General features: G+C 37.7%; 1 protein-coding gene, 1 long non-coding RNA gene and 1 pseudogene across 2 annotated transcripts; 1 reads left to right on the top strand and 2 right to left on the bottom strand.

The window, feature by feature from the left end:
• The first annotated feature begins 1,176 nt into the window (after positions 1-1,176).
• LOC113068777 (uncharacterized) lies at positions 1,177-18,323 on the top strand. Its single transcript, XR_003279598.1, has 5 exons — positions 1,177-2,029; positions 9,361-9,408; positions 9,509-9,641; positions 11,642-11,772; positions 18,189-18,323. It is a non-coding gene; the product is annotated as an uncharacterized LOC113068777 (long non-coding RNA).
• On the bottom strand, positions 3,099-5,332 carry LOC113068774 (myosin-7-like; annotated as a pseudogene).
• LOC113068770 (myosin-7) lies at positions 11,715-22,373 on the bottom strand. The gene is made up of 37 exons (XM_026241628.1): positions 22,173-22,373; positions 21,939-22,082; positions 21,703-21,859; positions 20,926-20,953; positions 20,739-20,841; positions 20,569-20,661; positions 20,426-20,489; positions 20,239-20,337; positions 20,053-20,156; positions 19,816-19,954; positions 19,620-19,738; positions 19,369-19,518; positions 19,109-19,279; positions 18,683-18,992; positions 18,498-18,586; positions 18,166-18,371; positions 17,935-18,058; positions 17,553-17,689; positions 17,222-17,477; positions 16,877-17,119; positions 16,622-16,798; positions 16,403-16,548; positions 16,225-16,315; positions 15,757-16,146; positions 15,530-15,656; positions 15,304-15,422; positions 14,903-15,099; positions 14,644-14,827; positions 14,385-14,550; positions 14,159-14,283; positions 13,318-13,626; positions 13,012-13,215; positions 12,623-12,919; positions 12,375-12,479; positions 12,203-12,298; positions 11,982-12,116; positions 11,715-11,735 (listed from the first exon to the last, which is right to left on the bottom strand). The coding sequence occupies exons 1-37, from the start codon at positions 22,371-22,373 to the stop codon at positions 11,715-11,717; spliced, it is 5,826 nt and encodes a 1,941-aa protein (XP_026097413.1).
• Between the last annotated feature and the right edge of the window lie 1,239 nt (positions 22,374-23,612).

The following is a 23,612-nucleotide window of genomic DNA, read 5'->3' as shown; positions in this document are numbered from 1 at the left end:
GTGCAAATGATCCTGTAAAAAGTTCACCTTAATACTTTATTGGTAAAGCTCAATTAATGGTTTATGAAATGTATATAACATGAAGTGAAAGTGTGTTTGATACCTTTATAAAAAGGTCAAAATATAGGTTAAATTGTCAGAAACGTGTTTTAATAAAATGCATCTAACATATTTATAGGGAAATCCAATGGGATCCAAATGGCACTCCAAATGGCATATTTTATTTTATTTTGTCTTCTTTAGAGAAATTATATAAGCCAGTTGTATAATTCTATAGACCCCACTAGAGGCCTCACCTGATTAGCAGGGATTCTGTTCATACTCAAATAATTTCATATCAGGTACAAACATGTATTCTGGTTTGGGACCTGTAAAATGATCTTGTACAACTGAACACTTGATACTGATAAGCAGCATCGAATTGCAGGACTGACAGCCATGCGCTATTGTAACCTTAAGACCTGCAAGTTGACAAGTCGGGGTCAAGACGCTCAGACTAACAAGGAGGAATGAGAAGTGTGTGTTGAGTGTTAATAACTTGCCACCTCACACCTGCTGCCATAGTGTCTAATAGTCTGAAGGGTGTTAATTATACAACCCACTTAAGGCACTTCCTAAGATTTCCCTGTGAGATTCCTTAAGGATTTACAAATTTGACCCTGGACCACAAAACCAGTCTTAAGTTTTAATTTTGAAATTTATATTTATTCATCATATAAGCTTTCCATTGATGAATGATTTGTTAGGATCAGACAATATTTGGCAGAGATACAACGATTTAATCTGGAATCTGAAGGTGCAAAAAAAACTGAGAAAAGTTGTCCAAATGAAGTTCTTAGTAATGCATATTACAAATCAAAATAAGTATATTTTTTTTCGGTAGAAAATTTGCTAAATATCTTCATGGGATATGACCTTTACTTAATACCCTAATGATTTTTGGCATTAAAGAAAAATTCATAATTTTGACCCATAAAATGTGTTTTTGGCTATTTGGCTAAAAATATACCCAAGCAACTTAAGACTGGTTTTGTGCTCCAGGGACAGAAATGGTCACACTTGAGTGTTATTATTATTAGGCTTATGAAATGCAGAGACTAAAAAAAAAAAAACAGTGCTATTTTTGTATATTAACTAACTAAATATGTTGTGTTTTGGAATTCAAAGCATAAATACCCAGAAGAAATTAAGAAAACATATAAAGTCAATCATGAAGTGGATTTGACCTTTGGACGATTAACCTGTTGGCGCCAATCAAACAACAAGATATACCTTTACCTCGGCTTCTACAACACTTATTTTACTTTCCGTTTGCCCTTGAGTATAAAGATAACAGTGTGAAATTCTTCCCGAGTGCTTCTGGCCTATTGAGGACAGCTCGCCTCACATGTTGAGATCTGGGGTGAAGCAGGTGCTGTTTTTGTAAAGGGCTCCATGCACATAAATGAGAGCATCTAGTTTTAGATGTTGGCACACTTGTTGGCTGCATTGCCTACTGAAGTTACATGTCCAAACAGAGGGAGAACAATGTGCTGCTGGTCACAACATGGATTTTATTATTAGCTTTCTTTTATACAGATTAAATATATTTTGTTAACGTCAGTTTTTTTTCTCTCTCTCTTTCTTTATGCTACTAGGAAATATTACCAATTAAAATTATGAAAATTCAAATTGTCCACATATTCACAAACCATTTGTCCTCAAATGTAAAGGAAAACTGTAAAGTTTCAGTTTGATTGAATCCTTAAAATAACCATATTCATCCAATATGGTATCATTTAAAGGGAGAGCATAGTTGGTTTCCTCCCCTTCACGTCTCCATTCTCAGCTGTTCAGGGTTGACTCCACCTTCAATCATCTGCCTATCATTAACCTGCTCATCACCTTGAATTACATCTACATTTTCCAGCACACACACACACAGTTTTGAACTAAATAAGATGAATTTGGTAATTAAAAGTGTGTCTCAAGGCTTTGCATTTTTTCAGATGCAAGGACTCAAGGAACCCCAGAGCTCTTCTGTTTAAAGGTAAGAAGTGTTAGATTTTGCATTGTCGAGCTTTTCAATAAAAAAACGTGTTACCACACACATAATGTACACATACTAATGAGTCCAGATGAGGAATGTTGTGTTCTTCCAATTGGAAGGTATGCTTTCCCTTTTAATTTTTCAATCTATCTTTCATTCAGTGCTTTCAATTCAATCATTTAATCAATGAATGTAGCCAGAACAGAACAATAAGACTAAATGGAAAAACATTCTCTTGTGCCTTTTGTCATACTTTATATAATGTTTTAAAAAGTAAAAAAAAAAACTGATTCAGAAGAATAATGTAGCAATTTTGAAAAAAAAAGTTGTAAAAAGCATGTTTTCTATTGTAATATAACAAAGCTTCTCCTTTTGTTCAAGCTGTTTAATATGCTTGGTTTATTATTGTATATCGTTGAGTTTCAAGCATTTTCTTTAATTGATAATATGTCTAAAATCGTGAATAATTGGCTCCTATAAAGTAGTATAATCTCACCCCAGTGTATTGAAGGTGAATGCAATGGCAACATCAAAAGCAGAGAAGCAGGGATTTACTTGCATTCGTTTTATTCTACAGAACTACAGATAATGAAATCACCGGCACACTAAACAAGCCTTTCAGAAAGATCCATGTGAGAGCTTCACTCTTCATTATGCCCTTTCTGTGAGACAAAGAGACATGAAAAGGATAATGGATAGAAGGTACTTCCTTGATTTATTTTTTCTGCTGGACAAAAAAAAGTATGTATTTCTCATTAGACTTTGTTTACTAGAGATGCACCGATTACAAGTGTGTCCTAGCGAAACTGATTTTCTAAGATTCTTTCTAAGAACTATAATTGACAGCATATACAAAAAAATTACAAATAATAATAATAAGTCATTTACATAAAAATTATCATGAAACATCACAATTCCCCCAATCTAAGTTACAGATGTTCGCTCACTTAAACAACTCTCAAAATAAAGTGCTCTGTGACTGGAAAGAGGTAGAAATAACAATTAACTGAAAATGAGTTGCTTGTATATAACAATATAATTTCCCACTAGGTTTGTAAATGGTATTTTTCCCCCCTAACTTTATTGAATGTCATCTTTCACATCAACTTTTTGCATTGTTTCATGTAATTCAGTCAGAATAATAAAAAACTGTAGAGTTGTTACCATCTTTCCATCTTCTTTCCATCTTTCCACTGCAGGACACACAGAAGCTGCATCTGAAGTGGCATTAGATGTGTTTACACAGACTTTGATGAAGCTGAAGTGCCATAAATGCATTTACACAGGAAAATTGCAAATGCTTAAATAATTTTAAATATGTTTTTGAACATACAAATAAGAAATGATGGGAAAATGCAATGATACTTTTAAATATAAAGCCAAATCACTAGGAGGTGGCAGTGGCTGTTTTAATGAAATTAGTCATTTTAATTAACTCATTATTAAGTCAGTAACACATCTTTATGAATGTGTTATTGAGTCATTGACTTACTCGATTTTTTTCAAAAATGATTAATTCGGTAATGAAACACCGCTGTGTGTTGCCGAGAGACACAACAGTTCTGCTGTGGCTTTAACTGGAACTATTTTCGTTTGCGAAATCGAGGAAAAATAATAAATATTGTGTAGTCGCTTAATTTTAACATCTTGTTTATTGAACTACTATTATATAAAATCAGTGTCACATTGCAATCATGCTGATATTCGGGGAAACATTTGGTCGTGTGATGTTTCTTATCATATATTATAAATATCGTATTTTTTTATGCATGGACCTATAACTTGTGTGACTGTCAGTGCTGTTTTTGGTGGCCAAGTTTCAGTCGGGTAAAAATCTCTCTCACTTGCCTTTAAAAAATCTACTTGTCCCAGACAAGTTAATCGAGCCCTGTGGTTCCCCCACGGTTTACTTTGGTCCTATACATATTAGAAATTGCAAACTTTGTGTCGCTTACAGAGAATAACTTCAATGCCGACGACATCTTTACACACTGATGTTAGAGTAGCTGTAACGTCAAAACTAAATCAGGCAGGACATCAGCTAATTTTGGTCCCTGGCTGGTCAATCGGTGCATCTCTACTGTTTAGTTATGCATCAGCTCTAAAAAGCACATTTTGTTTATGTAGTTGCTTCTCTATAACTTGAGGCAAGTGTTAAAGAGTTATCTTCTAAATGCACATGTGCACCACTTCATACACTGGGGATGCGTTAAAGAACCAGTGTTGGTTTTGAGTAATAAATCTCATCAAATTGATTTCAACTATTTTCATCAGTCAAGCTATTTTTCCATTTGATCACAATAACTTCAGAATCAAAGTAACCCAAATTTTGAGCTCATTGATGATAACTGAATATTGACTGAGGTCAGTTACCTTTGGATCCTGTATCACGACTCTTGACTCTCATCTTGTTGACCTGAGATCAATATCAGCTCTCTCTTCTGCTTCATCCAGCTCATGCTGAATCTTAAGTTACTTGTCCAGACTAGAAATACCCTGCTCCTCCTAAACAACAATAAATCATTTTCTGTAAGGGATTAGAAAATATTTCCAGTGGGAAAAAAAAAAAGTATAAAACATACAGCCTTCTCAGCAACTCTTTTGTAGGACTTGACCTTCAGCTGGAGTTTGTCTACAAGGTCCTGAAGACTTGCCAGATTCTTACGGTCCTCCTCAGTCTGCAAACAAAGGGTACAATGGGATTATGGTAATGGCAATGATATAAATGGTATGAATTTGAGACATTTACTGCATATGAGAGAAAGTTACCTGGTAGGTGAGCTCCATAATGCGTCTTTCATATTTACGCACGTTGCTTCTGGGCTTCTGATGCCTGTCTGTTAGCCTGGCTGAGCTGAATCTCCATCTCATTGAGGTCTCCCTCCATCTTCTTCTTCAGTCTGAGAGCTTCATTCCTGCTGCGAGTCTCTGATTCCAGTGAGCTCTGAAGGGTATCAATCATTCTCTGCTGGTTCCTCTTGGACTGCTCCATCTCTTCATCTTTCTCAGCCAGTTTACGTTCAATATCAGCTTTGATCTGATTGAACTCCAGTCCGGTCCTCAGGATCTTAACTTCCTCATCAACCCTGTCGGTGGATGATGCAATCTCCTTTATTTTTTAGGAAATATAATAATAGTTAATGCATAGAAAATGTTGTGATACGTGAATGCTCAAATGACTGATAATTCAAGGGCACCTTGTAGGTCCTTGTTTTATCTCTTCATGGTCTCCAAATGATCCAAAGAAGCCTAAAACAGGCCCGAGGCCCAGCCCGGGTTATGAGGATGAACATCAGCCTCCTTCACAGTTACCATCTGTGGAAACACAAGATTTCTGACAGTCAAAACAGTATCTGTACATATTATTTTTCAGCTCCAAACTCCTCCATAGCAGCATCCCCCATATGCCTACAAGTTCATACACAAGAGATATTACATATAGGAGTCCATTTGGAAACATGTTGATAGTTAATCTGATTCTGAACACCTGTGTAAAGAGAGAACTGACTTCATATATCCATTACAAATCACCAAAACAAAAGCTCATTCAAACACACACACATGAATGAAGAGAAAAGATCCTGTGATACAGAGATACAAATGCTAAATCTATTGCAACATTCAGACATTTATAAATGTGACAAAATAATGTGTGCCACTGTATATGGCAATGGGACATACAAAAGCATATATAAAGCAGAATTACTTACTTAACATCAAACACTTGTCTCCTGTCTGCTACACAATAGTCAATAATGAGCAAAAGTGCATCCTGAACAATGTCTCGCGCGCCTGATGGAATTGTTAATAAGACCAGGCTTTCGTGAAGTCTGAGGCGTCCTTGATTGCTTACTATTTGATGTACAAGAGAAAACCTGTCTGGAGCCATTGACTCTCCACCCCTTTTTATACCGTTAGAGGTCCTCTAAATATGGTTGCAGGAATTTTCTGAAGCATGTCAGTGTCTCAGTTCGGTTAGGATATGGATGGGTTGGGTGTCTGCTGGAGGAAGGGGCACGTTTTTTTGTATAGGGTGTAATTCATGCCAGTAAGGAACAGTATACTTTGTCATCATATGTACTTTCATTTGACTAATTAACATTTTAAATGCAATTTCTTGTCTGTTAAATAGGTTTCTTGTAATGTAAGTGAATTCGGGAGAATACTTTGGCTGCTGAAACAAATTGTGGAATATGAAGTAAACTGGAAAGTTTCTGCTCGCTGCAAAATAAATTTGTAAAAATAAAATTTCTGTCGTTTTCCACCATTCTTAAATCGAGATACATTTACTTGAGATGCATAATGAAATAAGATTCTTTGCTTAAAATGAGAAAAAAATGTCAATTTTGCAAGAGAATTTATTTTCTTTCATACAATTTTCACTTATTTCTCAAGTAAATGCATCTTGATTCAAGAATATTCAAGAATACACTTGGGAAAATAAGACAAAAATACTAAGAATTATTTTTTTGCAGTGATGACTTTTACCATTGCGCCTATGCACAAGCCGCTGTAATGGAAAAAAGAGAATGGTTTTTACATCAGTTGGCAGGTGTTTGCTCAAAAAAGAACGCATCTCATGGTTTGTATTAAGTGATCTATACCTTACTCAAGGACAAGCCGAGTATCATTTCACTCTGTCCATCATAGATGCTTTTAATTTTGTCTGTAAAGGCAAGGTCAGTTTCCAGCTGGTGCAGTCGCTTCAATCCGGCCTCATCGCTGACACGTCATTGTTCCTTTGCCTTCACACTTGAGGACAAAGATAACCTGTGAAATTCTTGTTGGGTGCTTCTAAATGATTGAAAAGATCAGCTTGCCTGATCTCTGATACGAGCATCCATGTGTGTATGTCTACATAAATGGACACAGCATACCGATGTCAAATGGACACAGCATACCGATGTCACTGCCTGAGTAAATTAATGTATGCACAACATCTCCTCAATGACAGGAGCAGTGTCCACATTTTTTAGCTAGAGTTACTAGAACATATTAGACACCATCAGCCTATCATAAAGGAGCATTATATACACACTGAATTTGTGGGCGTTCAGTGTTGACCAATGAGTTCAGATATGAAGACCCAAATGTGTAAAGCTTCTGCATCTTCAGTCAAATTTCACTCTACAGCATCCAACACCAAACACATCTGTTCACTCCTAATTGCTTAAATGGCTTTCCACTGGCAAAAACAAAGAAACAAAAATACAAATTCTGTGATCACTTACCCTTCACTTCATTCCACTCTGTATACATTTCGTCCCACTGTGGAAAATGAAAGAACATATTTAGAAGAACAACACTGGATCCCATTGACCTTCATTGTATGGACAAAAACATAGGGACATTTTTTAAACGCATTTACATTTATATTACCATTAGTCATTTTAGTAGACGCTTTTATCCAAAGCGACCTACAAATGAGGTCAAAAAGAGCAGTCAAACCTGACAAAAGATCAACAATATATAAGTGCAAATGACAAGTCTCGGCAGTCCAATGTCCCTGTGTCCCTGGCTCACGGAATGATCTTCCCACCCCTATCCGGAATGCTGAATCCCTGAGCATTTTCAAGCGACAGGGAAAACTCATCTCTTATGAAACTACTTGGCTTCATCATAAAAAAATTACTTTATTTACTCCTTTTTTTCTAGCTTGGCCTATGTCTAAAACTTGATATTACAAGCACTTCCTGTGTCTGTTTGCCTCTTCAAGAATAATCGCTTTATGTTTCCCCAATTGTTAGTAACTTTTGATAAAAGCATCTGCAATGGCTAAATGTGTGTGTGTGTACATATATATACATATTATACACACACACTCACACAAAGAAAGACACAAAAGTAGAAAGAATAAGAAAGACTAGAATGCTAGTGGGGTTTTTAAATAATATATATATATATATATATATATATATATATATATATAAAGTAGAATTAAAATAGAATAGGAAGTGCTAGAGTTACATGATCAAATAAAGATGGAACAGATCTTTAAGTTATTAGTCCGTTCTTGAAGATGGCGAAAAAATATTTTAAGATTTTAAATTTTAAAAATGTAATTTACATTTAAAGAGGGAAAAAAAGGAAACTGTTTAAGTTTGAACCTCTTGAGGGTGAGATTTATCATTTTTAGTTAACAATTTACTGAATTTGAGCTACCGATATTCTAATGCCGTCACTTCATGCTAATCGTCTTACTTTTAATTTTCATTATTTAACCTGAAACTACTGAACTCTATCATCAGCTCTTTTGTGCTATGTCCACAGTGCAACATCAACTTGCATTGTTTGCACTGAAACATATGGCGGTCTGTAGCAGACTGTCAGTCATCCTCTTGTTCCATCTTGTTCCACATTGTTTCCTTCCCATTGTCCTTGAGTACAAAGATAACCCTGTGAAATTCCTACTGCGCCTCTGATGAAACGGGAGCAACTGATGACGGACATTGAGAACACATAAAGCGGATGCCTTGTTTGCAAAGGTCTCCAAGCGCATAAATAAACATCAAGCGGCACATGTTGGCACCCTTGCGAGCCATATACATACTACTTAAGTTACATGTCCAACTGAGAGCAAAACGATGCTAGTCACAAGACAAGTGTTTATTATTAACCGGCAAGCAGATTTGTATTGAGTTAAAGTTGAAAGACAGAAACAGTCATTGAAATAGTCATTGTTTGTTTGCTTGGCATGATCATTTTGTTCGGTTTGCATAATAAAAAACTGCGATTGCTTTATTTTACAATCGTGTTGAGCATGTACCTACTTGGGACTTACAATAACTTGGTAACTCTGAACCTACCCCTAAACATAACCCATGTAGTTAGCTTATATTATGCAGTACTTATCTAATTACACTGCAAGCACAGGTCAATGCATGTACTGTAAAATAAAGTGCAACTGAAAAATGAGATCATTATGCACCTGTTACTGGATGACTGAAGCGGTCAACCGGCTGTTAACCTAAAGGACGAGAGGTGAAAGTTTAAGATACTGCTAGATGTCTTAAAATCACAAGGGTCTTGTGAGATGTCAAGCCAGCAGTTATTATCTCTCGACTTACAGCAGTATGTCTTAAGTACATTCTGCTGTGGCTTAAGGTTGCAGGATGGTTGGTTCCTCTGTGAACCTTTGAGAAGCTCCTCCCAATATTCAGACTCCACCTCCAGCACTGTGCTTCACCTTCAACACTAATAAGGTTTACCCACATACACTGTGTATACAGCGTTCAGCCTGGCAAGCAGCGGCTCTTCATCAAAGATCTGTTTAGTTTAGAAGTTTTCAATTGGATTTGTTGAATAAAGTAATCGTTTGATTTGATTTGCAGGTCTCAAGCCTTACACACTCAACAGAATGGAGAGGATACTTGATGCAGGTGAGACAGATGAAATAAAGTAATTCCGTAGTATCATTTAAAACTTTTAGTTTACATTTACTGTAGATGTTTTGAGCATTATGTCTTTAATCACTTTCAGCGTGGAAGACGTTTAGAGGACACACTTTGGTCCATCAGAGATGCACCCTTTATATTTGGTAGACACCGTGACTGCAACGATCTACCAACGAAAGTTTTGGGTTTCATTCATGCAAGAAATAGTAAATAATGTGGTAGGTGCTTTTTTCATTCTAGAAGAAAATATAACAAACGTTAAACTGTATTCTGTAAGACTTTATACATATAATGTCAGTTTGGTAAAGCAAACTGACGCAAGAACAGGGTTTCCAAACAGTTTGGAAAAGTATGGAATTTGATCAAAGTAATTTCCAGGTCTGGAGACATATGGAAAAAATGAAAATATTTGCATTTACAGACTTTTTGCCCCCATTTAGTTTTCTACAGTAGAAAATTAAGTGGATTGTTCACATTAGTTGCTTGTCCCCATTGACTTGCATAGTGTGTTTTTCCATACAATGGAATTCAATGGGGACCAGCAACTGAAAGTGAACTATTCCTTTAAGAATTTAGTGAAAATAAATGTATCATACAAGAAGTGTGTTTTCATGGCAACTATTTAATGATTTTTTTAGTGATCATAAAACACATTAATTCATAGTATACTTTTTTATCAATCAAAAATGCAGGTTATAGGCATTTTGGGTTTCTTCTTAGCACCATATTAAAAAGCCTCTAAAAGGATCTTTGCAAACAAATAAGAAGACTTTTTGTGCCACAGAGTTGATGTTAAAGCGACTTGAAATATGACGTACTGCCCTAAACAAAGCCAAATTTTGAAAAAGTTTTTACAGTACCAATCTTTTTTTATAGACCCTTGAACTTGGAAAATAGGACAATGAACACAATGTGTCGTTTTTTTTCCATCGCCACAGAACATGCATTAAATTTGACATTTGGGCTTATGTTAGAGGTACTACTACCCTATGGAAAGACAAGTTTTCTTCATTTTTTCACTCATTTTCTTCATACAGTAGTAAGATGGCAGTGACATACAAAAGAAATAGGTTATAGCATGTATAAAACTAGACATTTTAATGCGTGTAAGCACAAAAAAAGTTTTTAAAAAGCACAAATAGGTTTCTTGTGTGCATGCAAAAGTTTTTTTTTTTTTTTTTTTAGGGGTTCTATATGTTGTCACTTTGAGAAAATCAATAAATAAACAAAAATGTTTGCAGGTTACTGTACTATATACCAAATACAAAGAAAATACATGTTAAATATGGTCTGAAAATCTAGAGTTTTAAGATGGAAAATGTGTAGAACCACGCTAGCAACTTTTATAATCAAAATGAAACGCATGGAATTTTACTTATGTTTTACCCTCATAATGAGTTTGAAATTAGCTTCAGTAAATTCCTCGTATGCAATGAATTGGAAAAGTAGTGCGAATTTCATGCACTACAAACATTCATTTTCTTAATTAATTTCCTGAAAAACAAAGATCAAAATAGTATATATAAATTATATTTAGGTGTATACAATGTTATTTAGATTGGAGATGGCCAATTTGTCAGATTGACTGATTTACTGTATTGTTGGTTTGCTAGCATTTCTATATTGCTGCAGTATTTAACATGCTCCAGGAGGTTTAGCATGTGAATTGATCTGTCTGTATTCCCACTAGTAATCACTACAGCACTATCATTGTATTTGGACGCTTTTTATTCAACTTCTTTTGGACTGATGCATGCAACACCCACTAAGTGGCATTAAATAGCTTGAAAGATCAAAGATATTGTTTATATAACTCTTGACTGAATTTGTCTGAAAGAAGAAAGTCATATACACCTAGGATGCCATGGAGGTGAGTAAAACAAAGTCAAATTTTCATTTTTATGTGAACTAACCCTTTTAATTGGGTTGACCACCAATAATCTCTAGTACGTATGGTGCATCAAATTGCATATTACCAATTAAAATACATCTGGTCAGTTGGAAAATTTGCAAAGATAAACTCAAATGTATTTAAAATAATTGAGCAAATGAATGACTAATGCAAAACCAATAAATGTAAATATACTGTATATACAAATATGTGTACGTTCCTATTAATAGGAAAGTGCCTACCAAATATAAAATAACTTTTTTAATAATTGTTTTCAAATGACAGACCACAACAAAAAAAGTTTAATTTGCACACTTTATTCTAAAGAACTACAGGTAATGACATCAAGAAGCACAGAGTCAAACCAAACAAGTCTTTTAGAAAGATGCAAGCGAGAGCTTCATTCTTCATCATGCCCTTTCTGTGTGGGGGAGAGAGAAGAGAAAGAAGTTTGGAAGGTATGCTATTTGTTTTAGTTTTTGCAGTAAATCAAATCTTAGACACACTTTGATGCTACACATAAGGAGACCCATAAAAGACAAAAAAAGCTTTAGGTCTGAATGGTGAAATGGTGTAAAGGTTAAACATTGTTCTTTGCTCCACTGAGTCTTCTTATACTTTAAGATAGTAAGCACACCAAATAGTGTGTAAAACTGAGACAACTAACCTTAGATCCTGTGTCACGACTCTTAGCTCTTAACTTGTTGACCTGAGACTCAGCAATATCAGCTCTCTCTTCTGCTTCATCCAGCTCATGCTGGAGCTTACGGAACTTGGTCAGATTAGAATTAGACTGTTCCTCCTGATTAAAACAAAAGGTTATTGGCAAAGACAGTATATTTATATACAATATATATATACAGAACAGGGATGACGAAATGAACTCACCGCCTCCTCAGCAGCTCTCTTGTAGGACTTGACCTTCAGCTGGAGTTTATCCACGAGGTCTTGAAGACGAGCCAGATTCTTACGGTCTTCCTCAGTCTGTTAATAGACTTTTGATTATTTTTGGTTTGGGTGGTTTGAGGATGGAGATATCATATTGAATAGAGAAAGTGACCTGGTAGGTGAGCTCCTTGATGCGTCTCTCATATTTACGGATTCCTTTCACAGACTCGCTCGCCTTTCTCTGTTCTATCTCCACCTCATTTTCCAGCTCTCTCACCTACCCAATCCGAAAATGTATAATTTTTTTTAGAAATCTGTTGATCTCTGAACCTAAATTCTCATGAATAATAATTTCCCGTGAAAGTAAGGCATTTTGAAATAAAATAACATAATTAAGAATCGTTGGTTTGATTAACTTACCCTGGCTTCCAGTTTCTGGACCTGCTTCTTGCCTCCCTTCATGGCGATCTGCTCAGCTTCATCCAGACGGTGCTGTAGGTCCTTGATGGTCTGCTCCATGTTCTTCTTCATGCGCTCCAGATGAGCGCTGGTGTCCTGCTCCTTCTTCAGCTCTTCTGCCATCATGGCAGCATCAGTGATGGCCTTCTTGGCTTTTTCCTCAGCATTCCTGCACTCCTGCACTGCCTCCTCAACCTCAGTCTGAAGCTGAGTATTATCTCCCTCCAGCTTCTTCTTCTGATTCAGCAGACTGGTGTTCTAGACATAGACAATATTGACATTCATATAGTCTCTAGATAATCTTGTGAGGGTTTTGCTAGTACTGTTTATCTAGTACAGAGGTTTCATACCTGAGAATGCAGGAGCTGGACTCTCTCACTGACGTCCAGCAGTTCCTGCTCAGCCAGTTTCCTTCCTCTCTCAGTCTGTTCCACCAGAGATCTCAACTCATCCAGTTCAGCCTGCAGCAGATTGTTACGTCTCTCCACAATGGCGATGTTCTCTTTGAGATCATCATTACCACGAAGGGCATCATCTAGTTGCATTTGGACATCCTGTAAAAAAACAGGTTTTACAAATTAAAATATTGTATGATTTTGTTAGATTTCCTGTTTTTTAAACACTAACATTTTGGTTTAAAATATAATCTAGCATACTTTAAGATGTCCATGAAGACCCTTGAGTTGCTTCTGGGCTTCTGATGCCATTCTGTTAGCCTGGCTGAGCTGAATCTCCATCTCATTGAGGTCTCCCTCCATCTTCTTCTTCAGTCTGAGAGCTTCATTCCTGCTGCGAGTCTCTGATTCCAGTGAGCTCTGAAGGGTATCAATCATTCTCTGCTGGTTCCTCTTGGCTTGCTCCATCTCTTCATCTTTCTCAGCCAGTTTACGTTCAATATCAGCTTTGATCTGATTGAACTCCAGCTGAGCTCTAAGGATCTTTCCTTCTTCATGCTCCAGGGAGCCCTGACAGATCAAAGGATTTAACCATTAAAAAAGTACTAAGTTTGATTTGTTAATTATTTTCAAGAAGTTCTACTGGGACAGTGATTAAGAAAAATACACCATGCCTTAACAAAGGCCAGAGACACTGAAGATGGACCCAAAGAGAATAAAATACTGTATCAGGCAGAGCATTCTCACTGTTCACAATCTTCAAAATGCATGAAGAAAATATTTATATGTAATTGGGGTTGAGTGGTTGTATGAATGTACCACTGAAGAGAACTGTCTTCAGAAAAGTTTTGATTGCAAATGCAATTGCATTTTCTTCTCCTCTTACCTGCATTTAAAGAAGTACTAATTAAAATACTAAATAAATAGCTTCAAATTGGAAGGTCAATCTGGGCTTTCTTTTTCTATCAGTCCTTCAGTAGGTAGAGCTTGTCTTTCATACAGGCTGAGGTCAAGGATATTGTGCTTAAAAGGTTGGTGACCACAGTTCTAGTGTATAATTGGAAAAACTAGACCTGCAACATCTAAACATCAAACATTTTACCTCAGCTTCCTCCAGAGCTGCTTGAATTTCAGCTTTTTCCTGCTCCAACTGCTTACGAATTTTCTCTAGTTCATGAATGTTCTTTCCACTCTCCCCAATTTGTTCAGTGAGATCAGCAATCTCTTCTGTTTTTTGGGAAATATAATATAGGTTAATGCATTAAAAAGATATTAATATTTACTTTTCATGATATGTGAATTATTAATGACTGATAAACAACGGACACCTTGGAGGTTCTTGTTCTCTCTCTTCATGGTCTCCAAATGATCCAGAGACTCCTCATAAGAGTTCTTCAATTTGAACAGTTCAGTGCTCAGAGATCTTGCTTCCTTCTGGGAGCTTTCCAACTCACTCTGAGATTCCTCATATTTCTGCTTCCATTCAGCTAGGACCTGTTTGATAGTTTCAGAGACTTTGAGTAACTGTTGTTGAAGCTCAGCGTAAACCAATCAAATTTTAATTATTTAAGAATGTGTTTTATTCACCTTGTCAAAGTTTCTTTGCTTCTTGTCCAGAGCAGCGGCAGCAGCATTGGATCTCTCCACATCCACCATGAGATCTTCAATCTCATTCTGCAGCCTGTGCTTGGTCTTCTCCAGAGAGGAACACTTAGCATTGACTGCTTCCACAGCTTCTTCTGCATCTTGCAGACGCTGAGCCAGTTTCTTCCTTTATGAATAACAGAATCAGTCAGATGTTTGTATGGTATGTTACATGAAAAACCCAAGTATTTCTTGTTCATACTTAGCATCCTCCAGCTCTTCCGTTCTCTGGATGGCATCGGTTTCATACTTAGTTCTCCACTGAGCCACCTCAGAGTTTGCCTTGGACAGACTCCGCTGCAGTTCAGCTTTGGCTTCCTGCTCCTCCTCGTACTGTTCCCTCAACAGATCAGCATCATGACGAGCAGATTGAACTGCATGGGCCAGGGCATTCTTAGCCTATAAGATATTTAAAATTAATGTTTTCTGTTATGGAGAATGACCCATAGCTGCAGCATAAGGCTTTAATATCTTTGATGGGTGTGGGTTTGAATCCTGTTGCTCCTAAAAGAGCTTATTGGGTGACAAGGCAGATTAATAATTAAGGAGAATGACTGCTACACTGTGCTACGCTAACCTTGTGGATATTAGTAGTTGCAATACCTTGACTTCCTCCTCTAGTTGTCGTTTGAGGTCCTCAGTTTGCTGAGTGTAGGACTGCTTGCCTCTTGTTAGCTGAGAGATCAAAGAATCCTTCTCTTCCAGCTGTCTAGAAAGCTCCCCTATATAGAAATATAACCATTACATTACAGAAAGTAGTGTGTGAACTTAGGAATGTGTATGTAAAAAAAAACAAAAAAATACAGTGATATCGTATCAGAGTACACACCATTTTCGGTCTGCAACCTAGCTTTTTGCATGGTAAAGTCATTGATGCTGCGTTGTCCTTCTTCGTATTTTGTTCTATATTCTGACATCTGGTCCTCGAGGGTCCTGCACATTTTCTCCAGGTTTGCCTGGATACATATTATATAAATGAATATTAAATAAAGCAGAAAGAGCACATGATTCTAAAGAACGGCTGAAAATTCTAATATGGATACAATTATTCATCACCTTGGCCTTGGCAAGCTGCTCCATGTTGGAGACCACATCATCCAGTTCCAGTCTGAGTTCACTCTTCTCTTTCTCCAGCTTCTGCTTCACTCTCTGAAGGTTGTCAATCTGCTCTCCCAGATCGGCCACACTGTCAGAATGTTTCTTCCTCAGAGTAGCCGCAGTCGCTTCATGTTGCAGAGTGGCCTCTTCAAGGTCTCTGCGTAGTTTTTGGAACTCAGCTTCACGTTTCTTGTTCATCTCAATCTGGGCAGCGGTGGCTCCACCAGCCTCCTCCAACCTCTCACTGATCTCCTCCAGTTCTCTGGACAGATCAGCTCTCTGTTTCTCAATCTTGGCACGAGCGGCTCTCTCAGCCTCCAGCTCTTCCTCCAGCTCTTCAATTCGAGCCTGGTAATGTGAGGAAAACCAAAGTTAAAGCTAGAATTCCCAACTATGAAACTTTTTTTTAAGATTGATACATTTTACCTGTAGCTCCTTCAGTTTCTTCTGGAGTTGACCTGCCATTGCCAGCTCATCTTCAATCTTGCTGTTGAGCTGGCTGATCTCAAAGTCTTTCCTGTATTGCAGAAAATATTTGATTAAAACTGTTAAGATTGGGAACTGTATTCTTGAATAATTATTTCACCCTCTTTGTAAAACACACTTTTTAATCCTCTCTTCCAGTTGCTGTTTGTCATTTTCCAGGTCCATCACACTCTCTTGGGTCAACTTTAAGTCTCCCTCAAGCTTCCTCTTTGCCCTCTCCAGGTCCATACGAAGTTTCTTTTCCTGTTCCAGGGAACCCTCAAGCTGGAAGGACAATAGTATTTAGCATTTTTGTTTCATGGTTCATTTACTTCAGAAGTATCAGCAAACTACTCACATCATCCACTTGTTGCTCCAGCTTGGCTTTGGCTTTGGTGAGTGTGTTGACTTTGTCTTCCTCACTCTGGAGGTCATCCAGTGTTTGCTGATGGGCCTCCTGCAGAGCTTTCTTCTCTTTGGTCAGCTTAGCAATGATCTCATCCAATGCTGCCATCTCTTCTGTCAGGTTTTTAACCTACAGAATTGTGTAATTGTATGATGAGAATTCTAGTCAATCCAATCTTTTCAGACATGTTCAGTGTTGAAAACTGACCTTGTTCTCAGTGGCATGTTTCTCTTTCTCCACTTTGGCCAGAGTGAGCTCGAGATCATCAATGTCCTTCTTGAGCTCAGAACATTCATCCTCCAGCTTTCGTTTCTTGGCAGTCAGCTCAGCATTCATTTCTTCTTCATCCTCCAGTCTCTCAGTCAGCTCTTTGGCTTTGGCCTCAAGCTGGATCTTGTTCTTGATCAGACCCTCACATCTCTCCTCAGCATCGCAAAGATTATCTTGCTCCTGTTTACAGATGCAGAAACGTATTTATATTCATACTAATGTTTTTGTAGTTATACTTTTTAATTACATTTTATTAATTGATTTATGAAATCATGAACTTACAGCTTGGACTTGGAGTTGCAGGTCATTCTTCTCTTGGAGAAGAGTAACCATCTTTTCTTCAAGCTCCTTTCTGCGAGCTTCAGATTTGGCGTAAGCCTCCTTCAACTTCAGGAATTCTTCCTTCATGTTGGCCATTTCCTTCTCTGCTTCAGCAGATCTCAGAAGAGGCTTGATCTTGAAGTAGAGCTTCATCCAGGGCCAATTCTTGACACCCATGAAGGCACGTACATTCCACTGGATCACAAGCAAGGCATCTCTGCCAAATAAAACAGTTTCTGTTCCATTTTCTCTTTCTAATAGATATTGAAATATTTAGATGCCCAACAGTTACCTTCGTTCAACAAGCTTCTGGAACTCAATTCTTGAGAGAAGACCACGTGATCTAGCTTGAAGATTGGTGATGATGAGAGCAAGACGATCGTCTCTCATTTCTTCAAGGGTGCCCAGCAGACCAGCCTTGAAGAACACCTTTAAAGAGATGTTATGTCAGTGACATATGATCAACACATAGACCAATCAGTCTGTCAAAGTCATTAGAGTAAAAACAAACTGATAAATGCTGAAATTGCCCAAGAACCTTGGTACGCTTTTCACATATGTCAGCCTTTTAGTTGCTTGCTTTTCTCATACATTAAACTGAGATAGAAGAACAAGTTACAACTGAAAAACTGCACACAAATAATTACACAAATTCTAATTCTAAACATGAATACCTTAGTATGTCCAAACTTGTACTGGCTGTGGTCAATCTCCAAAGAGCCCAATAACTTCTCAGCTCCTTTCCTGCTGTCGATGAACTGACCCTCTGGGATGGCAGCAGGATTCAGGATACGATATCTGTTGTTGCATATTAGTTGGAGAATATTGGATGATAATTATATCTGGTAAAGTACGTTTTTCACCCAAGTGCAAGTCAAATGTCCTGTATTCATAAGTGAATGTACCTCTGCTTGAAATCTCCATACAGGATCCTGTTGGGGAAGCCCTTTCTGCAGATTCTGATGCCCTCCAGCACACCGTTACAGCGCAGCTGGTGCATGACCAGAGGATTCTCCATCGCCCCAGGAGTCTTAGTCTCATTGGGGATGATGCAGCGCACAAAGTGAGGGTGAGTTGACCTCAAGTTGGTCATCAGCTTGTTCAGGTTCTCCTGTGGATAGATATTATCCATCACTCTGCCAACATATATTATAGGTTGTCATGTTTATTAAAATGATTATGAAACTAAATAATACAATATTACAGAAACAATTTAAGTGTGCACTCTATGTGTTACCCTGTGGAGAGCAGACACGGTCTGGAAAGAAGAGCCCTTTTTCTTCTTCTCCTTTACTTTGCCACCTCCTCCACCTCCTTCCGCCATGACTGTTCCGAGAAATAAACTTAGTTTTTACTTAAAAAATAACTTTGAATCAAACCCTTAATTGTCTCAGATTTTCCCCATTTGACATGAAAACACACCTGAATCAGCTCCAGCATAATTAGCAAACAAGTGAGCCAACAGTTTCATGGTGGACTTCTGATACAGGCCTACAACCGTCTCATTGAGAGGATCCTTGTTCTTCACCAGCCAGTTATTGATGTTGTAGTCAACAGTGCCAGCGTAATGTACCAGGGCGAAATGCGCCTCTGGTTTACCCTTGACAATCCTGGGCTTCTGGAAGTTAGCACTTTTGCCCAAGTGGTTGTCATAAAGCTTAGCTTTGAATGTTGCATCACTGGCTTTGGGGAACATGCACTCCTCTTCAAGGATGGACATGATACCCATGGGCTACAGAGAAGACAGGTTTATACCTTAAAATAAACCTTTTGTAACTTAAAGCAAAAATGGATATTAAATAAAACTTATGGGTGAGATGTTCAGAAATAAAGGCTTTGTGCACCCACCTTTTCAATAAGATCAATACAAGCCTGCAAGTCCATGCCAAAGTCAATGAACTCCCATTCAATACCCTCCTTCTTGTATTCCTCTTGCTCCAGCACAAACATGTGATGGTTGAAAAACTGCTGCAACTTCTCATTAGTGAAGTTGATGCACAGCTGCTCAAATGTGTTGTACTGCAGGTGGAAAATATTGTAGAATCACAATGACAAAGTAGAATAATCTGAAGATCTTAAATAACATTAATCAGTAGATGTAATCTTACATCAAAGATCTCAAATCCAGCAATGTCCAACACACCAATGAAGTACTGGCGAGGCTGTTTGGTGTCCAGGGATTGGTTGATTCTCACAACCATCCAGAGGAACATCTTCTCGTACACTGATTTTGACAGAGCACCAGTGGCATAGTACACCTGCCCAATGGACATTGATATGTTACAAAAAATTATGCTTTCATTGTTAGGTTAACAGTACGTTAATAATTAGGTGATGTAAATCACAAAGTTATTTCCACCTGTTGGACATTCTGTCCCCTGGTGACCCACTCATTCCCTACTTTGACTCTCGGGTGGCACAGAGCCTTGATGAGATCAGCAGAGTTCAAACCCATCAGATAAGCTGACTTATCAGCATCTGACATGAATTAAAAAGAATGTTGACTGTAATGAAACTATGCATACATTCTGTCAGCATTTTGTCCTGATACTGACCCTCAGTCCCATCAGCCTCTGCCTGTTCCTCTCGCTGCTTCTGCTTGAACCTCATGTTGCCGTAGTGCATGACAGCACCAGTCAGCTTGTAGATGCTGTTCTTCTCCTCTTGGGTGAAGCCCAACACATCAAATGCTTCCTACAGCAAATATACAATGTGTCTAATAATTTATTGCATCAGTTCTAAAGCTTGAGGAGTCAATATCAACAGATTTATGCATGTTTTGGATAACGCACATCTGTTGCCATCAGCTCATCAGCATCATTAATAGAGGCCACCTGTGTCTCTCCTTGGGAGATGTAGGCATAATCGTAAGGGTTTGCTGTGATCAGCAGCATCTCTGAGAGGAAAAGCATAAGTCACTCAGACAAAATGTGTAATGTGTCATAGGCAGGTCTTGCTGTTACAATTTATTTGCCCACCCAGCAGCTCCGGTTTCTTCTGAGACAGGATCTGGTAGAAGATGTGGTAGTCTCTCTCAGCCTTTAGCTGGAAAGTCACACGAGACTTCTCCAGAAGATCTGCCAAGGAGAGCATTTATTTTAAAATCACTAATATAATGCATTAAGTTTAAAAATTTTAAATGGAACCAAGCATGAGTTTTCTTACAAGTTTCTATATCCGCAGAAGCAAGTTTGCCATTTGCAGCAAAGTGAATGCGGATAAACTTGCCCTGTTTAAAAAATATATAAAAAATAATCAGCAGTTCTTCAGTTCGTTCTACAGTTTTGAACTCCATTTCATTGACTTACAAATCTAGATGAGTTGTCATTTCTGATGGTCTTGGCATTGCCAAAGGCCTCGAGAGCAGGATTACACTGGATGATTTGATCCTCCAGAGTTCCCTAGAAAACACAACATTTGAAATGAGTGTATGCCAGTCCAACAAGTTTTATTTTAAGTTCAGATCTTCTCGGTTTACCTTCTTTTCAGTGGTTTCCTTTTTTGAAGGACTAGCAGCAATGCTGGCAAAGTACTGAATGACTCTCTTGGTGTTCACAGTCTTTCCAGCACCAGATTCTCCACTTAAGGTTTAAAGATAACATGGTAAGAACTGCACAACACTTTTTAAAACTGTTATAGAAAGTGATAAACAGAAGCAGACTTACGTGATAAGAATAGACTGGTTTTCTCTGTCTGAAAAGGGCAATATCATATGAAATGGCATTACAGAACAGAACAGACCACCAGCTGTGCTACACATCTGAGTTTGGTTTGAACATACAGTCAGTTTTATCCAAACTTAAAGGTGTATCACCAATGCTATCTCACGACCAATTTGTACGTATTTTACGAAGGTGGCTTATTCATACGAATTTGTACGACCTCACTTAGGTGTAGGTCATTCGTACAAATTCATACGAATTGTGCAACTCGTAAAATACGTACGATTTGGCAACAATCGTATGAATTTGTATGAGTGTGGTCGTACGAATTCGTACGAATAAGCCACCTTGTGAAAAATGTACGAATTGCCGTGAGATCGGAATTGTGAAGAATGGACAATTCTAGAAAAAATGCTGAATGCATTTAATAAAAAGCAACTAACCATGTAATTGTGCATAGTTAGAAGCTCGAAATTTATAAACACATCAAACCACTTCCAATTTTATTTTAGTGATGTCAAACATCATATATCAAACTATTTTTCCATTATCTGTCACTTGATAGAAACTAGTCAAATTAGGGAGATGCCAACATGGACAAGTTGTGTGACAGTCTCAAAAACCACAAACAAAACTATGCAAAGCAGAAAAATAGTGCATACGAGAAAGTCAGATACAAGTTTCATTTACTGGTATTCATTTATTTTGGTGTCAGGTTGATGAGATATCTGGATGCTAAACTAAAACCAGTTGAGAACCGGTGGTGTCAAGTTGACGCACCTGACAGCATGTATTGGTAGGCGTTGTCAGAGATGGAGAAGATGTGAGGAGGAGCTTCACTCCTCTTCTTTCCTCTGTAGGCAAGGACCACTTCCTGGTTGTACACCGGGAGCCACTTGTAGGGGTTGACAGTGACACAGAAGAGCCCAGAGTAGGTCTGTAAAAGATTCACAGCAAGTTTAGATCTGCTCATTCATGATAAAGTGAATCTGTGAGTGTTTTAAGACGCCACTCACGTAGATCATCCAGGCTGCGTAACGCTCTTTGAGGTTATACAGCACAGCAGGCTCGTGCAGGAAGGTGAACATCGCCATGTCCTCAATTTTATCAAACTTTGGCGGGTTCTGAGGATGAATATCTGTTTCTTTCACAGTTACAGTCTGTTAAAAGCAAACATTCCAACAGTTATGACTCAAAACGATGAGTTTTTCTAATGTAGTGAATCAAGATCAAGTTCAACTCCTACTTACTTTGCCTTTTTCAGTCTCACAGGTGACTTTATCACCGTCCCGACTCAAAACGGTTCCTTTCACATACTCTTCTTCAGCATCAGGAACAAAACATTCCTTTTTCATGTCAAAGGGGCGAGTTTGGGCCTCCAGACGCTCCCTGTCTGACTTCCTGAGGTACGGAGCAGCAGCTCCAAACTCTGCCATTTGGGAATCCCCCATCTTTCACCCTGATCACAAGAGCATACACAGTTTACACACACACACACACACACGCATATAAATAGGAACCTATTTGGATGCTTAAGACACGTATAAAAATGTCTATATATATATATATATAACAAACAACAAAATTACGAAATTTTAAAGAAACAGAACAAAAACAGTGTATTCCATATTTCACTAAACCAAACAAACATCGAAACTTAAAAATGTGAATTTAAATAAATAGTAAAAATAAATATATTTTAGTATCTTAATATATACAGGAACTTGCTGCTATGAGGCAAAAACACTTCATACATATTTAAAAGTTATTAAAAAGTGGTTCAAGCTACAATCAATCATTTTACCCTAGTTAATGAAGCTTTATTGCTGTAAAACCAAATTTCATGTTCAAACACATGCATTACAACCATGAAACACTAATATGAGGGGCATTACCTCTGACAGCTGCCAAAACAGAAAATATTGCCAAAACAGTCCCCTAAAACCAATACGATCAGAGATAATGGTTCAAAATCCATCACCATGAATTACAAAGTTATTAGATTCATTGATTAAAGAAAGACTTCAGCTCGCTTGATGACTTTTAAAGAGTTGCATATTACCTGTTCAGAAGTTGTAGGCTTGAGGGAAAGTTGAATGGCCGAAGCTGAGGATCTTTTCAACAGTGTGCCCTTCCTCTCTTTTATAAAGCCCCTATCCATCTAAATAAGGGAGCTGGCACACTGTTATGCCAAAATGCTATTGTGCTTGGTTCAGCTGAGGTAGGGAGGGATAAGCATAGTTTTTCATACACACCAGTCATTCCAACAACATCCCATAATGGATAATTATTACTAGAGGACAATTAAAATGACAAAAGACAAAGCTTTCACCATTAAACACCATATACAAATATGTTTAAGCATGATTTTTGCCCCCAAGGCATTCAGGAAAACACAACATTATTAGCTTGTTGCATCATAAATATGTATAAATGCACATATAATTATGGAGTTACAAGTATTTACCTTTGTTTTTGTTCTAAACTAGCTTTGGAACTGTCTGGTAAAGTCTCTGGCTAATAACCAAACAGGTAAGTAATCCCAATAAAGTTACCGTTGAGACTCAACCATGGTGTTTGCTTTTTCATTTTCTCCCAATGCACCAACATCAGTTGATCACCAAAGCACAATTTCCCATATTATGAAGACACAGGCTTCCTCTATATCACTTGTTTTGATTGATTACTGT

This window comes from Carassius auratus, linkage group LG49B (assembly GCF_003368295.1).
Source record: "Carassius auratus strain Wakin linkage group LG49B, ASM336829v1, whole genome shotgun sequence".
In the NCBI taxonomy this organism is placed as follows: Eukaryota; Metazoa; Chordata; class Actinopteri; order Cypriniformes; family Cyprinidae; genus Carassius; species Carassius auratus.
This window is presented reverse-complemented; position numbering and strand designations above follow the sequence as displayed.